At 37.2% G+C, this 12,867-nt stretch overlaps 1 protein-coding gene across 2 annotated transcripts in view; it reads right to left on the bottom strand.

The window, feature by feature from the left end:
* LOC131074037 (sec1 family domain-containing protein MIP3) overlaps positions 1 to 12,867 on the bottom strand; it is a 98,370-nt gene that overhangs the window by 37,644 nt on the left and 47,859 nt on the right. For both annotated transcript variants that reach the window (XM_058010585.2, XM_058010586.2), the window contains one exon: positions 2,620 to 2,772. In XM_058010585.2, the coding sequence (XP_057866568.1) occupies positions 2,620 to 2,772 (153 nt within the window). The remainder of the gene's footprint in view (positions 1 to 2,619; positions 2,773 to 12,867) is intronic.

Genomic DNA, 12,867 nt, shown 5'->3' on the forward strand with positions numbered 1-12,867 from the left:
ATAATAAATGCTTTATCAATGTTATGATATGCATATTTGAAATTTCTCTATGTTTTTAAAAATTCCCATATTCTTTTAACAGTCATCGTTTGTTGTCCCCTAAAAATGGCCTACAATTACCCCCATACTGAAAACACATCCCCTCCCAACCCCATCCCCAAAACTTGGTGGAACATAGGGACAAATCATATATTATGCAATATGTCATCTATTTTTGAGCCAACAAATAAGATTAGGGTTCATTGTTATTTTTGCCAATGTAGAGGAATTTTTTGGGGTTCAATAGTTTCTAGTAAAATCAATTAGTATTTGTCATATTAGAGTAAAATATTGTAGTCTAAAGCACATTTTGGACTTGTTAATGATGTTGTGCAAATATTGATATAATTTAGGGTTTTATAAGGTTTTGGTCTTGATATTTAAACCCAAATTTTAAATTGTCAAAATATTTGCCATTAATTTAGCTCAGGACATTACATTATCCTTGCAGATTTGTGGTGGGAATTGTTGAACATTTTGTCATTGATGTCAAAGGATATTTGTCATGGTTTCTAAACAGAGAATTGGAATGAAATGCTGAGCTGCCTACTTGTCTGCTTGAGCTCCTTGCTAGTCTACTTGAGCTACTTGGTTGGCTGCTTGAGCTCCTTGCTAGTCTACTTGAGCTACTTGGTTGGCTGCTTGAGCTGGTTGCTTGCTTGCTTGAGCTAGTTGGATGTTTGGTTGAGCTTCTTGGGTGTCTACTTCAATTGCTTGTCTGTGTGCTTCAGCTACCTATCTGTCTGGTTAAGCAGCCTGTGTGTGTGGTCTAGCTGCTTGTGTGTCTACTTCACCCGGCTGCCTGTCTACCTCGGTTACTTGTCTGCATCAGCTAGCTACTTGTTTGCTGACTTGTGACAAGTCAGATCATGTGCCACACTTTTGGTTGAAAATTATCGATTCTTATGGAATCGTATTTATGTATGGTTTCAATTGAGTTTGACGAATCGTATTTTTATGAGCAATACCTTTTACCTCAACACTTGTTGAGCAGAATGATTTATAACGTCTTTCTGAACAGAGATGTTTTCTGAAATTTTTGTCAGCCTCATATCATTGAGATGCTCTGTTTGGTTTGTTGTGGTGTCAAAGCTTTGATTGGTGGAGTTTTATTCTAATTAAAGCTGTTGTTTTCATTGTGTGGAGTATCGTGGCCATAATGAAACCGTTTTCTGTGTACAGGTCAGGTGCTTAATTCTATACGGGCATGTGCTTAATTCTGTTCAGATTATATTTATGAAGAGCTGTTTTTTATGAAGGAGGCTGTGCCATGTTTTTTTGTCATCGCAGGTTTTTTTAATGTAGATACAAAGTTGAAAATGATTTTTGAAAAAAGAGCTCTGCAAATAATTCAAAATAGGATACCGTTCTATATAAAAAAACATATGAGCCTCATCTCGGAAAAAGATAAGGGAAAAAGAGTGCTGTCATGTTGTAATGGAGGTGTGCTCAGTTAGTGTTTTATCTATAGATGGGTATATTGAGTGACTTTTGGTGAAAGTTTGTGGGAAGTTTGGCAGCTTGTGTCAAAGCAATTTTTATCTTTCTATTAGTACTGATTGCTGTTGTGTGATTTGAAGGACTGTGTCAACCTAATTATAGTGTTCAACATCTTGCTCATGGTGTGGAGTCTATGTTAAGAGATACTTAATGGAGCTGTGTGTGTGGTTTAAGAGTATGTTACTGAGTTGGTGCTTAGACTGAGGTTGGTGCCTTAGCTGATCGGAGTTGGTGCTTTGAGGAGAGTTAGTGCTCTTTATGTACATTGGGTTGGTGCCCATTTGTGTTAATGAAAGCTATTGTGTATCATGGCTTTTTACTCAAAAGGGTTTTCCACAAGAAATTTGGTGTTTGCATCTTTATGGTTGCTCTCTTTATGTTATATTGATACATGATTAATCAAGATTTCTTTCCCACTCTTATCACAAAAATGTTTGGTATTAGCAAACAAAGTGTTCTGGCATTGGTCGTGAACTCTCAATGTGAACATAATGTTTTTAACTAGCAAGAGAAGCATAAGACACAATAAATGTAGTTGAGGTGGTAAGCATATGTCCAAATTCAACACAAGATCTTGTTCAGAACTTCATGGTGCACAGAATGAGCTATTATTGCAAAAATAAGGCAGACTGGTAGTCATAACAATAAAGAATGAAATGCATGCTAAACATTCCTAGAGTAAAACATTAAAATAAAGTGCTATAATGCTGTCAAACTATCTAAAATGGTTGTGGAAGGAAAAGCACAATCTATTATACTGTACCACAAGTGATGAATGTACTTGATTGATGCTGTAAACAAAAGAGCATTGAATTATTTGACAGGAAGAAAATGTGGGGCTTATTTCCAAAAAGCAGAAAGGAGATAAATGACATAAGGATGATAGGATTCCTTTCATATACCGCTACATTATTTACTATGTGAAATATGCAGCTCTCAACCTCTTTTATGTGCATCGATATAGATAAATGAATATCTCTGCGTGCACTTCCCAATATTTACATTAATCATTCAAGTCAAAAAAGAAAATCATGCTTACAGTAGCCAGCAAAATTCATTTAGTAGCTGAACCAGACATACCTCTGAAATTGATGTGAATATGGTGCAGTGTTGGATAGAACGATGCATGTCCAAGCAGCGTAGAATGTACCGATGTGTGTCACTTAAAAGACGTGATGTCATGACCACCATCTTCCGAACAGGTTCTTTGGGCATACTGTGCCAGTCAGCAGCCTAAAATCAAGATAAATGTGAAATCTTATAAATAGTATCATACAAGTCTAACTGTCTGAGATTGAAACCAATTTAAAGCATATAAATTTTAAAATCGTACCATACCAGTCAACTCCCTAAAATTCAGATCAGTTTCAAACATTAAAATTCTGTTTAAGAATAGAAAGTAATTAAATAGTCTAGCAGTAAAGTAGTTGAGAAATATTATGGGATTGAATTCAGAAAGACCCGACAGAAATTTTGCATGGCAAAATATTATACTGAACAAAAGACTACAAACAAACACACTTGTCTCCATATACAATGTGCCCATGGTAATGACAAGCTCTTCACAAAATTATAGTTGAAATTCAACAATAGTTAATAGTATGACTAAAACTGAAAGTTTAAAGAAGAAGATAAGAGATGATTATAATAAATGGAGGCAACAATTTTTCAGACTAGAGAGATAAACTATCTGCTGAAAGAGAGGTAAAAAATCTCAGAGAAACTCCTTACAATTGCTTCCTTGGTAAAGTTATGTTTGAAGCCAACATTCTTCACTTTCAAGGAGTTGTCTACAAACAACCTAATGGTGTTTCCATGGGATCATTTTGTTCCCTTGTAGTTGCCAATCTTTTCATGGAGCATTTTAAAGAAACCATCTTAAACTCCTTCTCTTTCAAACCTAGATTGTGGAAGTACGACAACAACAATGCCAACCTTTGCTAGCAACACAATCTAAACAAGCTTGACTAATTCCATTCCGACTTAAACAACATTACTCAAAGCATCAAGTTCATGAAAGAATTTGAGCGTGATAACGGACTCCCCTTCCTTCACATTATTCTCTTTTGTAAACCTCATGGTTCTCTTTCCTATCAACTATCAAACTAATAGAGAAGCCACACACATAGACCTTTACCTTCTCACATCTTCTCACCACCATCCAGCCCAAAAAGTAGGAATCCTTAGTGTAAGATTTGGCTATGAAGGTAGCCACCCAAGATATAGAAGCCTCATGGAAAGCAAAAGAACAAGAGAGAAACAATGTGACAATAATAAACTGTATTTTCATCAATGATGCAATACAATGGATCAACTGAATTCAACTAGAATAATAGTACATAGGAGACCCCTTGGTTAAATAGGTCAAGGTGAGAACATAGGAGTGCATAAGATTATGACAAGCATCGTAATCTTAAGACATGATAACCAAAGTAAAAACCTATCATCCCACCTTAAGTGGAAAAATGATAGAATGATAACAACACTAAAGGTGGATCACCCACGTAAGGTGGAAAAGTGCAACCACAAAAGGTGGATGAGATAATGTGATAAAACCACTAAAGGTGGAGACACCACATAAAGTGGAGAACGATAACATACTAACACCACCTAAAGGGAGATGCTCCTAAAAGCTCCTATGTGGTCCCTAAGTAAGCTTAAGTGACATGTAATTAGGACCTAGGTGAGGAAAAACCAAGGTACAACACCTTAATTACACCAACACTTAGAATTCTTGCCACTAGAGCTTTTTGTATTTGGGATAAGGAACACATTGCCAAGAAATTGCTCATCTAAAGCATTAAAACAAGTCTAAACACATTTATAGAGCATAATAAGACAAAAATCTTAGTACCTCTCCCAAAAACAAGTTTCCTCGAATATCAAATAACATAGTAGTTGCATTAAGCATGATCACACTAGAAAATCTTTCAACACTAAACATCACATTTGCTTAGAGGGCACCCAAGTCTTGGCTAAAGAAGAAAAATTATTTACAAGAGAGTTGAAAGAGGCAATTGAAATTCACAAACACTCACTCAAACTCAACCGAGATGATAGATGGAGTTTGAATTTCTGGTGGCATCAACTATTAACCTCTCTCAAAGGAAGGCCTGTTTGATACTCCTTGACTTTCGCTCTCTTCTTACACCTCACCTAGTGCAGGCCATCTCTCTTCTTAACCTTTTTTCTCATCTCCATCTTGTGTCACTGTCCCTTCTCACCAAAGCCATTTTAATTCTGGCCTCTTCTCACCTCCTTTCTCTTTCTTTTGTCCTCTCTCACTATTGACTCCACCACCTCTAGCTTCTCTCTCAATTCTGCATTTTCCTTCTTTTCCTCGTTCCCTTTCCTAAAAAGGTTAGTCCATTCATTAGTTGCTTCTCCTTCTAGATTTTTATTGTTGTTCTTTTTTTGGTTGTCATTTTAGTTCTAATCTTATTTATCTTATTTATTGGTAATATTATGATTTTCAAGATTACATTTTTTATTTTGAGGATACTAATTTCATTATTATTTTTTTGGTTTTTTCTTTTTTAATCTTGTAAATTTTATTATTGTTTTGGCATTTTCTTATTAATTTTTTTAGCATCATTAGTATTTTTGTATTCTTATATCATTCCTTTATTTGTTTTCTCCTTATCTTTGTTGGCATATTTGTCATTGATGTCTACTTGCACACCCAGTTTGGGTTGGCAATGCTTGCAGTTTCTAATACGCATTTTGATATCTGTAGATTCACAACAACATTACCAATGTCAACGCAGATATATAAGAAGTAACAGGACAAACTGAACAGAGAACAGAATGGTGTTGATGAGAATACAGAATTCAATATCATTACCATTATTTTGTTGTTATTTATCATGCCATACCTGGAACAATTGAACATAGGATCTAGTGTCCTTGCAGCAACATGACATCCTTAAAATGAATATGTTTATAATGACAGATTGTATTGAAGAAATTTGGTATGGAAGTTAGAAATCGGTTCATAACTGTCTTCAAACAACACCTAACTAATACTCCAATCCCTGCGAACTTATTCATATGTTCTTGGCAAGCATTTAATATATATGTTTTGTCATAATTAGTGGGTAACGGAAGTCTGAATCTTGAGATAGTTACTAAGACAGTTTTAACTTGCACCCTTGTTTTATATATGCCTTTGAGGGAGTTCGATGGCAGTTGGTGTGTATGTGCAAATTATGTGTTAGAGCAATAAAATTGTAGAAAAGTTATAATTCTGTAAGATTGAACTTGTTGTACAAGGAATGTTGTGACACAGTTTTGAAGATGGCTAGTGTGCGTGCACTATATTGGTGACTTTCACAAAAGTCTTTACAGAATAAATGGGAGGCATAGCACAGGTATGAAGGATGTTGTCATCTTGCCCACCGAAAAGAACAAGAAATGTTGAAGCTTACATCGTTTGTAGAAGATAATAAGCACGAGAGACAATAAGCATGATAAATTTGATAATGAACAAAGTGATGTGCACGATCCAGAAAAGCTTGCAGAAGGATTCGTTGACAGTAATTTCTGAAGTAAAGATTGCAGGTCTCAGGTGATAAGGTTTTGTCAGATATAACTGTGCCTTTTTGTTTAAGACTGTATTTCATGTGTATCTTTCATTTTCAGAACTAGAATATTTTCAGATCGGTTCAAGTTGGTTGATATAAATCAGAATATTGCTAGAGCTCTGAGAAAACATTTACAGGATAAGCAGCGATCTGTAGATTGTTTGCAGATCTTCACATTGATTTCCAATTTTGTTACAGAGCTTTTATTCTTGCAGAAATACAGAGACGATTGGCATTGAGTGTTATTTCTTATTTTTCCAGTGCATCTCTCTTCTGTTTTAATTGCTTCAAATTGTCATAGTTAGTGTATCTGATTTGAATTTGAACATTCTATGTAACTGGACTGTTTCAGAGGTTGATTCTTGAGTTTGTGCTCAAGTCTTTGTATTTTAAAATTGAAAGAGTTGGTGCCCTTAGAATAGGGGTTTGGTGACTCCTTAGGGTTGGTGCCGTTAAACATTGTAATTGAAGTTTAAACTGTGAGGCTGGATTAGGACAGTCAATCCTAGCAGCATTTCTCACCGTGGTTTCCCCATCTTGGGTTTCCACGTAATCTTTTGTGCATCGGATTCTTTGTATGGTGTATCTTTCAGATTTCAGTTTGGTGTTTTCATTTCAGAATTAAGTTTATAAGCTTTGAATAAGTTTTACAAAAGGATTAATTGGATAAGAATTTAAAGTTCTATTTACTACTGATTCACCCCCCCCTCCTCTTAGTGGTAAACCTATGTTCAACAATCTTATTTTGCATATTAATCTTAATATTAATATCTCTTCCTTATTCATTTTTATTATTTTGTTTAGGTTTCCTATTATACTATTTCTTTTTAATATGTTCCTTTCTTATTATTTCTAGGTCATGTTTTTTCACATTATATTTTATCTAAGTCATCGGGTTCGTCAATATTGGCCTCCTGACACGGACCAAGTCCACACGGGTCCAGGTTCACGCTGAGTTCGCCCTAGGTCCGGCCAAGGTTCACGCCAAGGTCCTGTTGACATGTATTTTGTACACAATCATACACAGAATAAAATACCCAAAGGCATCTTATCCTCTCTTGAATAAAGTTTCCGAATGCTGAAGATATCGCGAAAAGGATCAATCGGAGAAACTTCAAGGTTCTTGTATGTAGGGTCTCTACGTGTGGATAAGCTCTTTGTGGTATGATGTGATTTGTTGGAATCACAAGGGGACTTACATTTGATGATTGAACTTCTGATCTGCTTTGCTGGAACACAGGCTCTTACTAGCTTAGATTTGAAAAAATGGAAAAAGGATAAGGGCGAAGAGAGGATCTAATCCTAATACTAAGAATGTAGGAGCAATGATTGATCTTTGATGAAACTCTAACTAGGTCTTGTTTTGACATCGCAGGACCATCTCCACAAGGCTAGTGCGATCTTCGAAGGGAAGCTTTATGATGTTCAAATCATCACTGCAGGCATAGACACCATCAGGTTGATGCATATCAATGAAGAAGCGACAATTGAAGTTAAGCTTAAGCTGAACGATTCCAGTTGACTACACAAGGCAAGTCTGCAATCAACAAACTGCTAGTAGTATGGATATGCGAATTTCACCATCAATCAAGCATATTTCTTCCACTCATCTAATAACATGAAATCAAATATGAGAAGTATAAAGACCATGCAAATTGTCGAATCGACCCATAAATTTCACCATTTCTTCAATGAAGTTACAAGTCTTTTACAACAACATCTTGGCAACAATCTTTGCCTTCTCTCTCTACTCTACTCTAATTACTATTCTATCAACTAGCTAACTACTCTCTATTTGCTAACTGCTTTCAACTATTTCTATATTATCTCTCTCTAACTCTTTACAAAATGAAATGCCAGGGCTTATATAGTGCCCTCAATACAATTCGATGGCTTAGATCAATTCGAGATCAATGGCCAAGATTCAACAATGAAAACCCTAATTAGGGTTTGTTACAACCATTACATAACTTTTAATGCTTGACCAATGATAAAATTGTATTGCTTGGACACATGTCCTCTCTAGAAAAATCGACCAATGGATAGCCGGGGTAGGTACATCAGAGTTTGTGCCACCTTCCATGAGTTAGGTACATTGAATCTGGACATGCTAAGGTGGACCACACTGATTGGAGAAGTGATGACTAGGATGCCACCTCGTCTGACACTTGCAACTTGGTAAATATTCAACTTGATGTTGTTGAGAAGCTAGCTTTAATTAATTCATCTGGAACTATCTGCTTCTTCAACGAACCCTTGTTCTAACTTCTTGTGTCCTTGATGTGCAAGATGATGATGTACCTCGCCTTGGAATGCTGGATTGGAAGAGGTCGCCCTTGATGACGTTAGTCCAAAGAAGGTCGTCCTTGCCGATGCTAGACTGGATGAGATCGCCTTTTGTCCTTGCTTGATCGTCTCGGAGGAGACCGTCCTTGATCTGGCTTGATTTTCCTTGATGAGATCTCCATTTGATGCCTACACAACATTTCAAAATTAGTAACATGATTTTGCAATAAATAACTAGATTAGAGATTAAATTTAGGAAACTTCATAATAAGTCCTTGAGTTATCATTTCCTAAATGACGATTGAGCTATTACAATTCAAAATTTCAAAATTTCAAAATTTAAGACTATGACGATCAAAATTCAAAACTAAAACAAGGGATCACATCGCCATACCTTACTTGAGAGCTAACTCTAAAATACAAAATGAAGAAAATCGCATAGGCAAAAATTAATGTTTGAAACTTTCAACGTGATCTCCTTCAAATGAACGATCCTCTTTAGCAATTCGCCACCTTTGGGGGGGGGTCTTCAATGTCTTTGGCAAGTTCGCTCAATTTGAAACTAAGTTCGTACTTTGCTTTGAATGGAAATTTGCTCCACTTCTCCTTTATGAAATTCGCTCCTCTTTGTCTTCTCAAAATCGCATATGAATGAAGGTGAAATGATGATTTGAAAATGAAATTATCACCCTCCCTTTATAGGCGCTTACCCTTACGACTACCTCAAGGCCGACTTTGCAAAATAAGGCAATTTTAAAACAAATTTTAAATAAAAACCAAGGCCGACTTTATAAAAATAAATCCAAGCGCTCCAATTTTTCATTTAAAATAATAATTAATTAATTAATGCCTTCGTTTTTTAATTAATTCGATTTTTTAAATAGGCAAAATTAATTAATTAAATGCTCATGCGTGATTTTTTAAATGCCATTTAATTGAATTTTTAAATTTATCGATTTTTCTAGCATTTAATAAAGTTTAAAAATTGTTTTAGCGCCAAAATTGGAAGAGGTAAGGGCACAAACCATTATCGCCCTGGTCCCTGACTGAGGGACAGGAGCGAATTATCCTTTTAGTCTTGATTCTTTTGCCTTTGACTTTCAAAACCTCCATCTTCACGTTGAAACTGGCATGTTTGCTGGGAATTTCAAACTTGATTAACTTGATTTTGTGGATGAGTCCCTTTTGTGACTAATATCGCCCTGGTCCCTTGGTGAGGGACAGGAGCGAACTTTGTGTTTTCTCCTTGACCTTTGTTTCTACGATCACCAAATTTCATCATGAGGAAGAAACAACGTTAGCCTTTCGTTCCATGCTTGTTTCACTTGTCTTTAACAAGGCATTTTGATGCTTGAAGGATTATCGCCCTGGTCCCTTGGTGAGGGGCAGGAGCGAACCCTATTTTCTAGCCAAAATTCTTCGTTCTTAACCTTAACTTCTCGTTTGTCACCTTCAAAATGGTATCTTCGATCTTGTGTACCTTGGCTTTGACGTGATCTTGAAGGATAATGAGTGATTTTGTGAAAATCGCCCTGGTCCTTGCCTGGAGGACAGGAGCGTTTTTATCTCCTTGTTCAAATTGATCACCATTTGACGTTTAACTTCCTCGTATACCATCTTCTCAAGAACACTTTGATCCTTTGCAATCTTGCACGACCTCGGCTTAGTGTGATTTTTGGATGAACTGGCCAATATGGTAAATATCGCCCTGGTCCCTGACTGAGGGACAGGAGCGAACTTGAAGTTATAGTGCAATTCTTTCATCATTGGCGACCTTTGATACTTCATTCTTCGTCGAGACACCTCAAAACGTCCTTGCCACCTTACATCTTGACTTGGAGTGGTTTGAACTTGAGTGGAAGGCATAATAACAAACATTTCGCCCTGGTCCCTGGCTGAGGGACAGGAGCGAACTTGCATTTTCAAGCTCAACTACACTTTGCCAACTTCCAAATTTATCTTCAACGGTCTCGTAGTGCCCCATTTCATTCATCTTTGGCCTGGAGTTCGTTCAAACTTGGCGAGAAATTGACCTAAGGCAAAAATCGCTCTGGTCCCTGACTGAGGGACAGGAGCGCCTAGGCCAATTTGAGTCCCCTGTTGATGTTTTGTAATCTTCAATTTGTCTTCAACGGGTTCATTTCATCCTCCTTTCTTGCTTCAAACTCGAAACTTGCTTAATCTTCACCCAAATTTTGCCCTATGAGGAATTTCGCTCTAGTCCCTGGGAGAGGGACGGGAGCTACACTGAATTTCGCCCTGGTCCCCGACTGAGGGACAGGAGCGATTTTTTCATTTTGGTCCAATTTTCTTCACGAAGGCACTTTCAAATTATATTCAACTGATGAAGCATATCTCCTTTGATCTCCTCAAATCATCAAATTGTTCAAATCCTGCAAGGACAAGGCAATGTTTGATTTTGAGCTCCGGTCCTTCACTGAGGGACAGGAGCGATTTTTGCTCCTGGCACATTTCCATGCTTGTGAAATTCTTCAAATTATATTCAACGGAAAGATCATGCCTCCCTTTATCACTTCCAATTTGAAATTTGCCTTGATCCTGTAGAGACGGTAAAATTTTGAGAAACGAGCTCCGATCCTTCACTGAGGGACAAGAGCGATTTTGCTCCTACAGGCCAAAATATCAAGATTTCATGAGTTTAATCACTTCATAAGGCAAAAACAAGTCATTTCCAATGCCCGGGATCAAATATCAAAATTTTCAAAATTTGGTCAAAATCACTCAATTGGACAAAATTCACAATTCCCTTATCAACACTTAGACAAATTTATTCAAAATTCCAATTGAAAATGGACCAACTCACTTAGCCTCTGGTGAATTTTCTTTATTCAAAATTGCATCCTACGAGAGGAAGCTCAAAAAGCTCTCAAGACTGACTGGATTTTGGCCTGAAAAGATCAAAAGGGGAACCCTAAGGCTTGACCCTAATCCAGACAACTGACAAACTACCAAAACCCTAAAAAGCAAAGCGAAAAGCGAGCAAAAAACGAGCAAAAAGAGGGGGTCCCCATTTAAATGGGGCGATGTGTGAAATGGCCACAACATCTGGCGACACCACTGAGAAATGTTGAAAAACATTTGGGAATCAATCTTTCTAGAAGAAAGCTCAGAAAACCTCCTTCAACAAAACCAGGAGTTAAGAAACACTTACAAGAAGAGACCATCATATTGAGACAAAGTATCAAGTCCACAGTTACCCATGTGTGTGCAAATGCGTTAATTCCCCTCAACAAGACAATCATGATCTTCAGGTTCCCCTGTGATAAGCTATGTAGTTTGCCTAGACTCCAAAAGCATCCTGGATAGAGCCTCGCTGCCAGTCAGACGTCCATAGTCCCGACGAGGTTATCACCGCAAGCTCACGAACATTGCTCCATTGCCAGCCAGGCGTCTATAGCCCCGATGGAGTTGCTCGTAAATTCCCTTTAGCCAATTTGATATTTCCTTTTAGCTCATCTTCTTTCTTTTTTTTTTTTTTTCTTTTCTCATTTTCATCTTTTCTTTTGATACTGCTTTTTAGTCCCGTCAATTCTTTGGCTCGTGAGTAGTGAAGCTCACTAGGGTTTGAGGATTGCGGTGGCGCTGAAGTCAGACTTAAGATTTTTCACTGATCACAGCTTCGCCTGGAAACCATAATGACTCAGAGATTATAAGTGTGTAAAGATATAATAACTGGAGGACAAAATACGTGAGTTCAATAAGGTAATCTTACTTCAATGCAAATACGTCCTGACTCAAAGCTTTATTAAAAGAAAACTCCCTTTGTAATTCTAAAAGACCTCATGATTTTCCAAATGCAACCAACAACCTAGCGGGAAGTCAGAGCGTTACATAACAAAATCACCCAATTCAAATGGATACCCCTCAGGACAAAACAACTAACCTAAAACAAAACACCTAAACTAAGAACGAAAACAAAACAAAAGGCAAACCAAAATGAACGAAAAGCAAACAAACGAGAAAAAACAACGAAAGCAAACTAAACTAATTATGTACAATGGAAGGCCTGGGCATTTCAGGACTAGAAATAATGTTTGAGATACCTCCCATTGACAGGCAACGAGATGTCTTCTCCAGTTAAAGTCTGCAACCTAAATGCATTTTCTCCCAATATCTCTGAAATTTGATAAGGGCCTTTCCAAAGCTTATCAAACTTATCATGTTCTCCTCGTTTCTCGTGTGCTTTGTCCCAATACAGGACGAGATCTGAGATTCGGAATGCCTTGACTCTAGCTTGCCGATCGAACCATCTTTTCACCACTCCTTGGTGTTTTGCAAAAGTTTCTAATGCTTGATCTCTCTTTTCTTCCAGATTCATTAACTGCGTCAATCGGGCTTGCACAGCATCAGTGTCTTCCATGTACTCCTGAATAAATCTCAAAGTCGGGATCCTGAGTTGCATGGGGAAGACTGGGTCTTGACCATAAACCAGAAAATA

Source organism: Cryptomeria japonica, chromosome 4 (genome assembly GCF_030272615.1).
Source record: "Cryptomeria japonica chromosome 4, Sugi_1.0, whole genome shotgun sequence".
In the NCBI taxonomy this organism is placed as follows: domain Eukaryota; kingdom Viridiplantae; phylum Streptophyta; class Pinopsida; order Cupressales; family Cupressaceae; genus Cryptomeria; species Cryptomeria japonica.